Consider the following 14,436-nt stretch of genomic DNA (forward strand, 5'->3'; position numbering starts at 1 on the left):
TACAATTTTTAGTTTTCTGACTTCTAACGAATCTTGAAAAATTTTTTATATAACAGTAATGTGATGTTTCATCATTATTGAACAGAAAAAGATCGAAATGTTTTTTTCTTTCAGTATTACAAATATACAAAGGAAAAATATGTTTTTTATCATTTAAACTATAAATATTAATTGATACATCGTTTGTACGTTCAAATTTTTTCATCTGACTGATTGGTGTTGGAAAATCAATACATTTAAAATCTAAACCACTTTTTGTTTCTAACATTTTAAAATATTTCTTATTCAAATAAGTTTTATTCGATCGATTATCAAACTTAGATAGTATTGAATATTTAAAACATTTAGAATCGTTATTTTTTACATTTATAATTGCTCTTTTATCTTTTATATATTCAGGTAGATCTAGATACGTTCCTCCTCTGAGAGGATTCACTGTATTAATTCTCAATTGTAATACATCTATAGTTTTAAGGGACCACCCAGATCCTTTCGCTAAAAACTGGTCTTGTTCAGATAATAATTTATTGAACATTCTATTTAGTAATTTATTGAAATCGGATGAATTACATGCAAGTGTATTAGAAGTTTTGAAAGCTATGTCCCGAACTTCTTGAGTGAGTATTCTTTCGTATACGCTATCCACATGTAAATTAAATTTTATAGATGATTGTAAACATGATTCTTTTAACTTTAAAATTAATTTATCTCTAACATAGTTAAAAAAAGCGTGTAGTCTATAAAATTTAAAGTATTCTTAATCAAAAATGTTTTTGAACATTTCTTAAATCTCTCGATTTCAAATAAACCTTCATCAGAAGATGACATCCGCTCGTGTTTTGTAACCGTTTTTCTTTTCATTATGAAACTGAAAAAATAGATTAAATAAAAAAAAAACACAGATATAAGCAATCATAATATTGTAAAATGTATTATAACATCAACTTCTTTTTTTTAAATCTTATGCAAGCAATTCAGAATATTGTTTTCAAAATATAATAAAAGTATTAATTCTAAATTATTACAAAGAAAAAAAGAATTGGTTAATATAATAAGAAATTACTCAGATTCTAATTCTCTTAACCGATTGTTTAGTTCTGTTAACCGACACTGAATATCTGCTTTACATTCACTTGAATAGTTTTCGAATCTATTATGTTCATTTATCAATTTATTTTTAAAAAATGAATTTTTCTTCATACTATCATTAATTTTTACAAATACTTTTCGAAATGCTTTCCGTTTCTCGATATAATAGCGTTTATTGTCACGCACCTGCTGTTCTGCTGCTAGAATTCTGCTTTTAATTACGTTTATTTCTGGGTTCATGATTCTGAAAATTACATAGAATTTCAAAAACTAACTAATTGATACGTTTTTTAAATCTAAACCACTTTTCCTAACATTTTTATTAAATTAGTTTTATTTGAAAACATTTATCATACCAGCAGATCTTATATACACAATAATAATTATATGATAAAATAATAAATAATAACAAAAAAAAAATAATATTTTAATTATTTATTGAAAAACAGAATATTATTCGACATTATCTAATTTACTATATAAACTATTTAGACTTTTTTGAATATTTTTCTCGCATAAATAATTTATATATGTTAAATGTTTAAATTCGTTTATTAAATTCTGTTTTTCTTCAATAAGTCTTTTTCTGGTTTCTTTCAGCACCGCTTTTTGAATTTTTATTTTAATATTTTTAATATTGGAATAGAACATTTTTTCGTCAGCATCTTGAGCATGATCATTTTCTTTTTGCTGTTCCAATATTTGAATGATTTGCTCGTGAATTAACGATTTGGCTTCCATGTTTTTTCTTTTTTTTTTAAAAAAAAATCTGGAAAAATTATACAGAATTTGTAAACTATCTGCCAGATAAAAAAAAATAATGTATATTAATGACAATAATTTATTTCCAACATATTTCTATTTTTTATGTTTTTTAACTTTTATATTAAAAATTTGTATGTATTAATCAAAAAAAAGAAAATTACATTGAATACCTATATACATAAATATAAACTTATAATATTATTACTAATTATTCATAACAAATTTAAAAAAAAAAATTTTAACCTGATCTAAATCTTTCGCGCTTAGATTCTGCTGTTGTAATAAAATCTAACCTTTTACTGAAACCGTGTTCTCGCTTACGAAAATTTGTAACATATAAATCACTATATTTTTTACATATATCCATTTTTTCTTCTCTTAATAAAACTAATTTTGCGTTTAAATCTTTTATATAAGAAAAATTTGGGCTAGAGTTTGTTCTACTTAAATAAATAATGAATTTCAGGTTTTTAATTTTTTTTTTGAGATCTTTATATTCATATCTTTCTTTAATCTTATTTTCATCAATCATCTTCGTTAAGGTTACAATTTGTTCTCCATAATATTGAATTTGTTCATTACAAAAATCATATGAATGCCAAAAATTCATTATCTGTAATTTTTGACTAAATACATTAGTATAAAATATAAAATATTATATAAATCTAATTATTAAAGCGATTATTTATAAAACAACGAATGTACGTATATACGTATATATAATAATAACTAATTATATTATTCAAAGCTAAATAAAAAAACTTTAAAAATTAGACAATATAGCATTTATATCATAAAAAATAAAATTTTAGTTGCTAGTGAAGCTACGTCACACGATAATAGAAAAAAACGTGATAATTTATATGTTAGTTAATAGTAGTTAGGGCGATTGTAACTATCGTAGAGTTCGTACGGTAACATTACGTTGTCACGAAAGCAACTACGTGTTTACTATCAACGTGCGACAGCAGCTTTCGAATAATCTTAACGTAAAAGCAATAAAAAAAACATTATAGAAAAAATAATTTAAATTTATATATGTGTATAATATACGTTTTAGGATATATTTTATACAGTCATTAAACATTATTGAATATTTTAATATAATAAAAAAAATTTTTTATATTAAAACATTTTACGTAAGATAATATTACACGTGTAATACAACAATCACGTTATCTATAAAAAATATTTATAATCAGCTATAGTATTTTAACATTGATAAAAACAAGGTATCGTGCAACAACTACTAGATAACGGTATCAATAGTTATTATCATGAAAGAGATTGACTATTAAAGATTTTTGAGGTTAGGTAATAATTATCAATATTATTGATGAATGATAAGCCCGATGTTCTATCTTATCTATGTAAATCTATGATAGTATGGTACATCAGTCATCTTCTATACTGTGTACGTGGTGTAATTCATTTTAGTATTATTACTCTATGGTGTAATTATAACGTATTATTGTTACTTGATCATAACTTAACAAAAAAAAAGAAAACCGCTTATATTATAGTAGTGACTAAAAGTGAGAGTTGAGAAACCGTCTTTCAACTACTTCTATTTTAATGTTTTTATTTTAAATAATCTATGAAAAAAAATCTTTAAGTCTAAACACTCAATACCCATAGTAATATTATAAAACTGTATTATCATTACAACAATAAATTGTTATTATTCTATTTTATTTTTAAAAAAAAAAGAAGTATGATGTTAAATTAAATAATAACAATAAAAAAAAAAATAGTACTTACATAGCTTGTAGAAATTGAGGTACTTTTTCTAAGTATGATGGCTGGTCTATTTGTTAGAGTTGTTTTGACAATCTTTTGACTGGCCGTTGAAGATGTTTGGTAAACTGTTGGCTGGCTGTTGTTTTGGCGAAGAAGACTGTTCTGCTGCTGGCTGCTCTTGGAACTGCTGTTGCTTGAACTGATGACGATAAGCTAAGAAATTCTGGGTTTTATACCCGAAAATAACCCTCTCTTCTCTCATTAGAATTTTTTTGTGATGGATTTAAACATTTCAACTTATTTTACATCCTGTTTTAATATTATAATGGCATTGACATTAAGTAAATGTGAAAACATTTGACTGAGCAGGTTATATTAGCAGCAATTTAGATTCATATAATATAATTGGTTTTTGAGAATGAATGTATACATTCTAAGCATTGACATTTAGTAAATGTGAAAACATTTGGCTGGACAGGTTATGTTAGCAACAATTAAAATTCATATAATGTAATTGGTTTTTGAGAATGAATGTATACATTCTAATTTATTTTAAATCCTGTTTGTAATAATTTAAATTCATGTAATGTAATTTGCTGTTGTATATGAACATGTTTCAGCACCCATCTAAGGTAAGGTTATTGTAGAAATTTATTCAAGGAGGGTATTGACCATGGTAAAAGGTGAATGTCATAAACATTTGGCTGGGATAGGTTATGTTAGCGTCAATTTAAAGTCATGTAATGTGATTTTGCTGTTGTACCTGTATGTTCATGTTTTAGCAGGTTTCTATAATGTAAGGCTATGACCATTTGTATACTTAATTATTGAAGTAGTGGTAAAAATCTGTGTATAAAAGACAGAGGGAATTCTCTAATATTCACCAGTCTTCAAGATTTCAACCCAGGACAAGAAGCTCAGTTCAACAGAAATACTACCAAAATAAAATGTCGTACCGTACAATTGCTTCAACTGATTCAGAGGTTAGTAACTACTTAGTAAATATCTTATAACCATAGAAAATTGGAGGCCGGTCGTAACACCACTCAACGCTATGGTTATAATTCTTAAAATAATATTAAATGACTGATTGTAACATAGTATATTGGAAGTGCGTCGTAACATTACTCAACGCTTTGGGTATAATTCTTGGGACATAGAAAAAATATATAATGGAAAAAAAAAACAGTAAAAAATAATATACTATGTTTTATGTTTCACAGAATGAACATTTTAGCGAATCAATTGATATAAGACCGTCTTTTTCAAAAACAAAACCTGGATCAAAACGTTCTGCAGAAAAAACAAGTGTTAAAAAACCTATGAAAAAGAAGCAGAATAAAATGGTAATAAAAATAATATTTTTTCCTAATGATAACATAAATAATTTATTTTTTTTTTATAGAATGCATCATACAGAGATAATATCAGCGAACGCTTGAGATCAGAAGATTTTGATGTTGAAGTATTTAATTCGCTAACATTCAGACAAGGAGATGGCGTTGTGACAATAAAGACGCCTTTTGAAGAAAAAGGAAAGGATCTTTGGGTGCTAAGTCATTATAAGGTTACTAACATCGAGAATGTACCAGTAAAGGACAGGTAAATACATTGGTTTAAATTTAAAAACTATTGCTGAATCTGTTTTTTTTTTACTGATTTTATTTACTTCTTTTGTTTTTAAATAAAATAATTTGTTGTAATAGATGGAAGTTCAGTGAAGCTACTGTTAGATTGTACACGACCGACGAATCAAAAGATCAAACACTTCATACTGGTCTTAATGAGACAATGCAAATTATATTTGATAAATTACTAACCGATCCAAAGCGTCAAACTATTAAAAGCAAGACGGTTGTTTGATTATTATACGGAAAAATGAGTTTCATTTAATAAAACAAAATATTATTATACATGTATGTTTTTATTTGTTCAATACTCAAAGGTCTTGGAAAACATAAACCTATAAACTATATAGTATGTCTGAGAAAAAAATTTCTAATTGAAACATTGCTATCAATTCTGTACTATCAAAATTTAATCTACTTATTTACTGAAAACATAAAATTTGAAACTAAAACGCATTAAAACTATTCTTTATGATTAAAGGTGACATGTAATTTAAGAAAAAAAAAGCAAGTTTATTATTGAATAAAAAAGTTTTTATTTTTTAAATAAATAATTATTAAACATCTTTATATATTTTATATTATTAGATCTTGTAAAATCATATCGGACAATGTGTTAAAATGAAATTGTAATATTTCATATAAAAATGATGTGTCATCGTTCTGTAAATGATTATAATAATTAAAATCATAGTTTTGAATATATTGGTTGGTAAATTCGTTCCTTTGGCAAGTGGATGGCAGACCACGGACATCATTTTTAATTAGGTCATATGCAGTGTTGAAAGTAATTTGATAATTTGCTAAACGTTTTTGCTTGTCTACCACATACAAATCAATCAAATTCTGTAATTGACGAAGCCGGTACAAATCTACGTGTGTCAAGGTAATATATTCCTCGTTTAGATGTAGGGTAATTGAACTCTGTTTGACATTAATTGAATATGAAAAGGAATCGGTAATCTTTACACGCCTCACCCTGGTACTTAGGTTATTAATAATTGAATTGTAATTAGATTCAGACATCAGTGTGAACCATTCTTCTAAACTTAATGTAATAATTTTCTTTGAAAGTTTACATTCTAATAATAAAATAATTGAAATCTGCTTATTAATTAGTAATCCAACTGTAATATTTTTCTTGTTAAAAGCTCGTATGTCGAATGTAGACTTACAGACAATTATTGGTGGACTCATAATGAAGTTTTTTTTTTGCTAAAAAAGTACACAATAAAAAGTAGGATATAACTGTTAGGAGTTATACATTGGACTGTTAGTTTTTTCCTTTGCAGTCATATTATATACTAAAAACTCGGATAAAAAAAAAAAATGCAAAAAATGTGAACGTACAGTTAGCGAATTAGTGCATACTAGAGAGGGAATTTACATATACTTACTAACCTGATACCTGAAAAACATTTTAAATTATTATATACGCACTAACCCGCTAGGCTATACGTCCACAAGATATTAAATCGAATAATAAAACATTTAAGATAAAACATTCAATTTTTTTTTTATTTTTTTTTTTTTATTTAATACAGCAAATATTATAAACAGTATATTATATAAAAAAAAACATGATTTAACAAATGGTGTCGTACGAACCGGTTTCACAATTACAAATAACTTCGGTTTTACAATATTTACTTAAGACTTTTTGAACAAACTGATTACCTTTCATTAATAATACATATAAACATTTTGGTGAGAATCGGGTATGTTCTATAAAACAATTATCATCGATTTCAAAACTATGTAGAATTACTCCACACCAATGACATTGAACTGCGTCATCGAGATTGATATAGTAAAATCCACATTCTGAGAGCTTGTACTTATTCTGACCGGTATTTGGAGGAAAACTTTTAAAAGATCGTAACCTAGATACAAATGCAGAGAATTCTGGATACGCTGGCGTTGAATTGAATCGTATTTGATCGACCAATGACTGGACATCGTTTGCGCATTTTTGAAAATTCATTTTTGAAGAAATTAAATAACTTATACAATTTAATAAAACTTTGAGAAAATAAAGAAAAATGAGACACGACTTGAGTGAACGATGGATCATTAGTAACTGAATATGAAAAAAATAATCAGCAATCAGCTTATAACTTAAAATTATTGTAAATAATAAATAATGTTTTTATCATTATTAAAAAAATCAGTGTAACCAACATGAGTAAAAATGAAATACAGTACATTTTTTCGAGGTAAAATTTACTAACAATCAGTGTGAAATGTGTTACACGGTAAATCTGAGTGCTCCAAGGGGGACATTCCCGCTTGAAAAAAAATTTTTACCGTGGAAAAGCTGGCTGTGAACATACAAATATATACTACTGGTTTTCTTAATTATTTGCAAATAATTTTCAAACTTAAACGCACTAAATTGGTCAAGTGGACCGTGTATTTTTACAAAATTGGATATATGTATTAGTCCGTGAACGTTATATGTTACATATTCCTCTCCATATAAATTAGGGTAATCTTGAACAAATTGTTTTAAAAAATTATTGGCCAGGTCATTTAAGGAAAAACAAGTTTCATTAGAGATTAATATTTTAATTGCACTATGTAGAAGTAAAAAATGTTGATAAAGCGAAGATTTTATACGGCCTTTTAACAGAATATGACCTGTATATAATAAAAATGTACGATACTCAGTTGCCTTCCAATATTCAAGTTCATCTATAGATCTAGTCAAACGATTAAATTCAGATGGTAAATGTGGGTGTAAGTTAACTAGTTCATTTGAAATTTGTTGTTCACAATCTTTATTTAAAAATCTAACAGGTTTTTGACCATTTTTCCAGAATTGTAAAAGCCTTTTCATAATCCCAAGACAAACATTGTGCATATATTCTAAAACCACAACTGAAGTAATGTCAATGGGTAATTCTTCAAACGGGCAAAGACCTTTATGATAATGTTCATCACTCTTAAGACGAAAAGACTTATTGGTTCTTAATGGTGCATTTATACCCAAAAAACATACTCTCTTATTGCTATAAGTTCCCTCTTCAATGCAAGAATTACAACTATGATAAGCGTTGAATTGCTTTACATTTAATAAAAAGGCTTTGGCGGGGGCATCGCATATTATTTGGCCAATAGAAAATAAAAACTTTTTCCCATTGATATGGATCCCATTTGAAAATAGTGATATCATTTCAGATATAAAATGTTTAAAAAAGAAAATACTGAGCCAGGTTTTGAACTTTTGCCATGAAAAATTCCTACTGGTAAGACTATTTTATCTAATATAGGTATGTTTATAAAAGAAATCAAAATTGGCCAAAAACTAGACTTGGAACTATTAGTAATTGATAAACCATCAACATTTACACTCAACAAAATTGTATGCAAATGTAATAGACTATCAAAATAAAATTGTAAAACTGGTTTAATCATAAACTCTACTCCAATATGTATATATGACCCATTTGCAATATGATTAATTTCATGAGATTTGGACTTGGGGGTTTTTAATAATGTTCTGACATCTTTTGGAACATCTAACCCTTCAGATCTTAAAATTTCAAGTAATTCATTAATACAGTTATGAGAAATTTTATACTTAATAATCAATTGACATAATTTTTTATTAAAACTAGAACAATTTTCAAATGGTGTATTACTAATATTAAATGATTCATTTACAATATTATCACTACCACAAGGAATATTCACATCGTTAAAATTATTACCAAAACTGATTTTGGTTGATACCAAACCCAAGCCTTCAATAGTATTTGCATGTTCATCTGGCGGAAGTACATCGTTTCTGTCTACAGATTATTTTGTAGGTACTAAATATTCAGATGCAAATATTGTAGACTGATTATCACCAACTTTTTCTTTATTCATACTGGTAGTGGTAGTGTAACGATTGAAATGTCTTCTCGACATTAAATGAAGTGGTTTTGCTTTTTTAAACTGAAATTCATAAAAATATACACATGTTAGGATATTAGGTTTTTTTGTTTCATTAATATAATATACTGTACTTAAAAAACATTAACTTAAGCTCTTTATATAGTATAACTTTTGTAGATGCATTCTAATTTATGAAAGATGATTTTTTTTTTAATGCGTTACACCAATTATTTTCCTTGCAAATCATACGACTGCATTAAGGTTTACAAACCACACATAAATTAGCCTAAACTCCTAAACGCAACTAAGTAAGCATGGTTTTAGCCTAAAATCCTAACAGACAAGAAGGTGATCTTTCTACCTCTCCTGTCCGTTTCTTAAGTCTACACTTTATGAAATAACAATGCAGTAGTATATTTTGTAGGCATACAATCATAATATTATGGTTCTTACAATTTTAGAGTCTTTTTTCCTCACGGGCTAATCGTTGACTCCCGTGTCTAAACCAATCTTTAATGATGTTTTCGAAACTGCTATCATCCATTTTAAAGTGTTCATAAGCTATTTCTAAAAAAATAGTATGTGTTATTAAAATTATATATACCAAAAGGTCCTACTAAGAAAAATTAAATTAAAAATTATATAAGACAAAATTACCTTTAACAATCATTATAAGAGTCAGATTATCAAGTCGGAAATTATTTTTGAAGCCAAACCAGGAACATTCTGATGCCAACTTATTACAAAATAATCGACCAAGTACTCTCTTTATAAAATTTTTTATACTTGTGCCACCAATTGAAGATATTAAATTTTTCTAAAACAAAATAAATTACATAGGTATTAGCAGTTTCTTACAAAGATGTAGGAGGTACTTATTCAATATAAAATATATGTTATCTTACCATTTTAATTTTATAATCTTCACTCTTAATGTTTTCTTCTATTTCTTTTAAACCATCAATGTCTTTCATTGGAAAACTATTCAAAAAAGCTGAGTCTATTGGAACACGTACACTGTTTGAGCTATAGTTCAAACGTTCTAAAATAAGATCCAACTTCTTGTCTAATCTATTTAAGTACATATTTGTAGCATTACAGAATTCGCTACAAGTGGTAGAAGAGTGTCCGACATCAATGTGTGGTGTAATGGGTATCAGATCTATAAAAAAAAGTAATAATAATAAGAGGAAGAACAATTAGTCAGGTAAAACAAATTTAAAGTAATTTTATGTAACATGAATAATATTACTTTGACTGGTAGCAGCGTCATCTTCAAAATTCTCACCAATCAGCTGCAGTGTAGATGATGGTCTTTTATCTATCAGAAAATAAAATGATAAAAAAATAACAATTATTAATCGGGTAAAACAAACAAAACAATTATATGAAATATGCATAATATTACTTTGCCTCGCAGCAGTGTTATTTTCAAAATTGTCGCTAATCAGCTGCAGTGTAGATGTACTTATATCTATCAAAATAAATAATATCAATTATTCCAGTAAAATAAATATAAATACATTTTATGAAATATGCATAATATTACTTTGCCTCGCAGCAGTGTCATTTTCAAAATTGTTGCCAATCAGCTGCAGTGTAGATGTACTTAAACCTATCAAAATAAAAATTATACATCATTGAAATGAACTGTAGGTATACATTTTAAAAAATATGCATGAAATAACCTTGAATAGTAGCAGTGTCATTGTCAAAATGATCTCCAGTACCTGGTTGTACAGTTACACAAAATATTAATAATAACTAATTAAAACAGTTAAATTAAAATACTACTTGCACACTAATAAATTATAAATAAACACAAGTCTTATATTTGTATTTTCTTACAATTTAACGATGATTCAACTGCACCACATAATGCTTTATAATCAGCTAAAATAAAAATAAATAAAAATGTATGCTATCCTGATTTCAGTTACTTTTTAGGTAAAAAATCATATACCTAATTATGTTGTATTTATATCGTTAAAACTAATTACTATTTATCAAATATATACATTATACATAATATGTATATATTATTATCTTACTTGATATAATACTATTGTAATTACTATGAGGCATAACAGAATTCGATGTTTCATCATTAACAGACGTTGACTTTGTATAAACGCCCATAGAAACAATTTCTTCTTGGCTTGAGTTACTACCTAAAAAACATATGATAAAACTATATTAAACAAAATGTCAAGTTTAAAATAAGTATGTAAACTTTAACTTTATATTTATATTGTCTCTACAAAATAAATATGTATTTCTATGATTCCCCCATAGAAAAGTAATATTTAAATATATAAAGAATTGATTTAACACTTGAAAACAATATTCTTAAAAAATTAAAATTTCCATAAAAAAAAAGATATTTGTACACCTAATAGGTTTATAGTTTTAAAATTTTTGTAGAAAAAAGTTTTTTTTAATTTTAGTTATATTGATATATTTTTATTAGATAATTTAACTTTAGTTATAAAATTATTACACTCACTGTCATTATATAAATCCAATGGTTGAGTATTTTTTTTATTATCAACCTTTAACCTTTTTCCTTGCCTTAAAATGTCTTCATCATTTTCAGATTCAGACATATATATCTGAATTTCTTTAGCAGCAGCAGTTTCATATGAATCTTTAGAAGATATAACAATATAGATATAATAAAATATATGTGCCCATTAAATACTACAATTTTCACTTTTGTGCAATAATTTAAAACTTACCAAATGTTCCTATTATTTTTACTGGATATGACTTCCATTTTTCTGATGTTTTACCACCCTTCATTAACATCATCGTCGTTACTCTGTGCGGGGGCCATTTACAAAAAGAGCTAGTTACACCGTTTAAAACTGTACTTACTAGCCATTCAACTGGAATTACAGAGTATTTGTGTTCTTCTTTAAAATATCCAATGATCCACTAAACAATAATATGGGAATATAAAAAATATCTCTCTAAAATAAATACATTTGCAGTGCATGTAATCTAAGTATAAAAAAGACAATTTCACATATTACATTACTTTTTTATAAAATGTGTACTTATAATACAAGTTAAATATTGTAGCTGTAGTAAATTAATAGATATATACAAATTATTTAACAATGAATTATATACAAAGGTAGGTTACCTAACCTATATAGGTAATATACATTTATGATATTGATTTAAGATATATAATAATTATTATTATTAGGTTGCCTCTGTAATAAAATATTATTACAACAAATGTAGTACTTAATGTAGATTAGGTACTTACCTGTATCAATATTTTACCTAAAAAAGGTACTTAATATAAATAAAAATAAAAATCTACTTACTTATGTAAATAACATAATTATAATGGGATATTCTAATTTATTTAAATGTCTGCTGTATTATATTATAAATTTTTAAACATTATATGACATTATATATTTGTATTACCTCTGTCAATAAGCTAAGGTAATTAGGTAGTTAAACCAATTCTAATGTGTATTTGTTTTTATAAAAAATCAGTACCGTAGCTGTGACGTAAGTTGGTTACCTAAAATTAATTTCAAAGCCTATAATTTATGAATGGTACCTATTAGTTAGAGGAAAACTCATTTTACTCATTATCATTTGGCAAAAAGGGGTACAAGTATGGCACATGCCATCAGACAATTTACCACATGTGTGTACGATTCAGACATACAGTAGTTAGAAAAATTGGATTACGTTCTGTGTATTTATACATTTTATTATTTGTATTGGTGTTTTTAGCTGACAGACATATCACATTTAACAAAAGAGCAAACATCAAGGTACATAATAACAATATATAATGTACAACTCTTTGAGAAAATAATGGTTTCAGTGTTTCATTTAAGTGAACGCAATTTAAAGGATGCACAGCATATATTATTTGTAATCAACATAATTTAACTATTATTTACCTGTTTTTTTGTTCCGTCCATATCACCAGGTTCTTCTTAAAATTGTATATTTACTAAAATTATTAAAAAGTAAAACGTATAACGATCGTCAAAACTCAGAAACAACGTGAACGCACATACAGCCGACAGGAAATGACGGACAAGGATATAACCAACAAATTTGGTTTATCACTTATCGTTATTATTATAGTTTTTATCAACTATATTTGGGTTTTTGTTCTATTTTTGGAAATAATATAATAATAATTAATTTGTTGTCAACATTGAGATGATCATGCGAGGTCCATGTGTCGTTCCCAAAGATACTCGATGCTTATTGGGTGAATAAATATTCTATTGTGTATATATATATATATATGGTTGATTTGATAAGCATTGTCAGATTGTCATAACATCGCATAGTTGTTAATGTTACAACCTCACATAGTCAATTAAAATGTTCCTACTTATGGAAGTTCATACGGTAACCTAATTTAAGTCTAATCCATGTAATGACAAATGGATATCAGAATGTGATGTCTAATTTGAGATCTAAATTGAACATCTCAGAGATGTCGATGTCACGCAATTGCACACGGGGTATAACTAATACATTACCTTTAAAAACCGGTATTTTCATAGATACTTTTGCTAAAAGTTATTATTTTTATTTAAACATCATAAAAACTGTATTCATAGAGCCTCACTCGTCAGCTATATAATATAATATACCTATACTATCATTACAATCTTCACTGATTTTCATCACTATACCTGTCTTGAAGTACACAAATCTATAACACGTCGGTCAAGACCACTATATTTTTATGATTTTCCATCAATGTAACATAGAAATCATATATTTGTCTCCAATTATCGCTAAATACATGAGGGTATTTATGCTGAAACCATACCCGTTCACCTATTTACTTCACAAATAATGTAAAACACACGTATATTACCATCACAATGTTAGGATATATCTTGCCATCTCTAGTAGATATTAAATAATTAGTCATAGTTTGGTTTTATATAGGTATAAAATAATAATAATATAATATTATATTTTTATATTCGATCGTACGTATACATACTGATCATAAATATAAACATATTTATACTCCAACACATATAGGCACTATTCAGATCTTGATAAAACTATCTGAATAAGACGATACGTATATATTAAAAATCTCGCAAAAATGTATAATTTCAACAGTCTACAATGCTGATATAAATATAGCTTTTATTGTATTCGACTTTACTCTAAATAATTGATAGGTACACATATTTGTATAATAATATCATATTTTCAATAAAAATATATACAAACTTCATATTCGTATTAAAAAATCATATTAGATGCATCCACGTGAGAAATATTATATTTCTGTAGTTCTCATAAACATCAGCATATT

The 14,436-nt window shown here is 26.4% G+C and overlaps 2 protein-coding genes across 2 annotated transcripts; one reads left to right on the forward strand and one right to left on the reverse strand.

Annotated features, from left to right (window-relative positions):
- The first annotated feature begins 4,494 nt into the window (after positions 1-4,494).
- On the forward strand, positions 4,495-5,509 carry LOC132935267 (uncharacterized). The gene is made up of 4 exons (XM_061001752.1): positions 4,495-4,577; positions 4,818-4,940; positions 5,000-5,196; positions 5,301-5,509. The coding sequence occupies exons 1-4, from the start codon at positions 4,542-4,544 to the stop codon at positions 5,455-5,457; spliced, it is 513 nt and encodes a 170-aa protein (XP_060857735.1). The 5' UTR covers positions 4,495-4,541; the 3' UTR covers positions 5,458-5,509.
- A 2,063-nt stretch (positions 5,510-7,572) lies between these two features.
- Positions 7,573-8,397, reverse strand: LOC132936702 (uncharacterized; the record flags this gene model as incomplete). The annotated part of the gene is made up of 1 exon (XM_061003462.1): positions 7,573-8,397. A coding segment is annotated over exon 1 (825 nt), but the record flags the coding sequence as incomplete, so codon positions are not given.
- Positions 8,398-14,436: the final 6,039 nt, after the last annotated feature.

This window comes from Metopolophium dirhodum, chromosome 1 (genome assembly GCF_019925205.1).
Source record: "Metopolophium dirhodum isolate CAU chromosome 1, ASM1992520v1, whole genome shotgun sequence".
NCBI lineage: Eukaryota > Metazoa > Arthropoda > Insecta > Hemiptera > Aphididae > Metopolophium > Metopolophium dirhodum.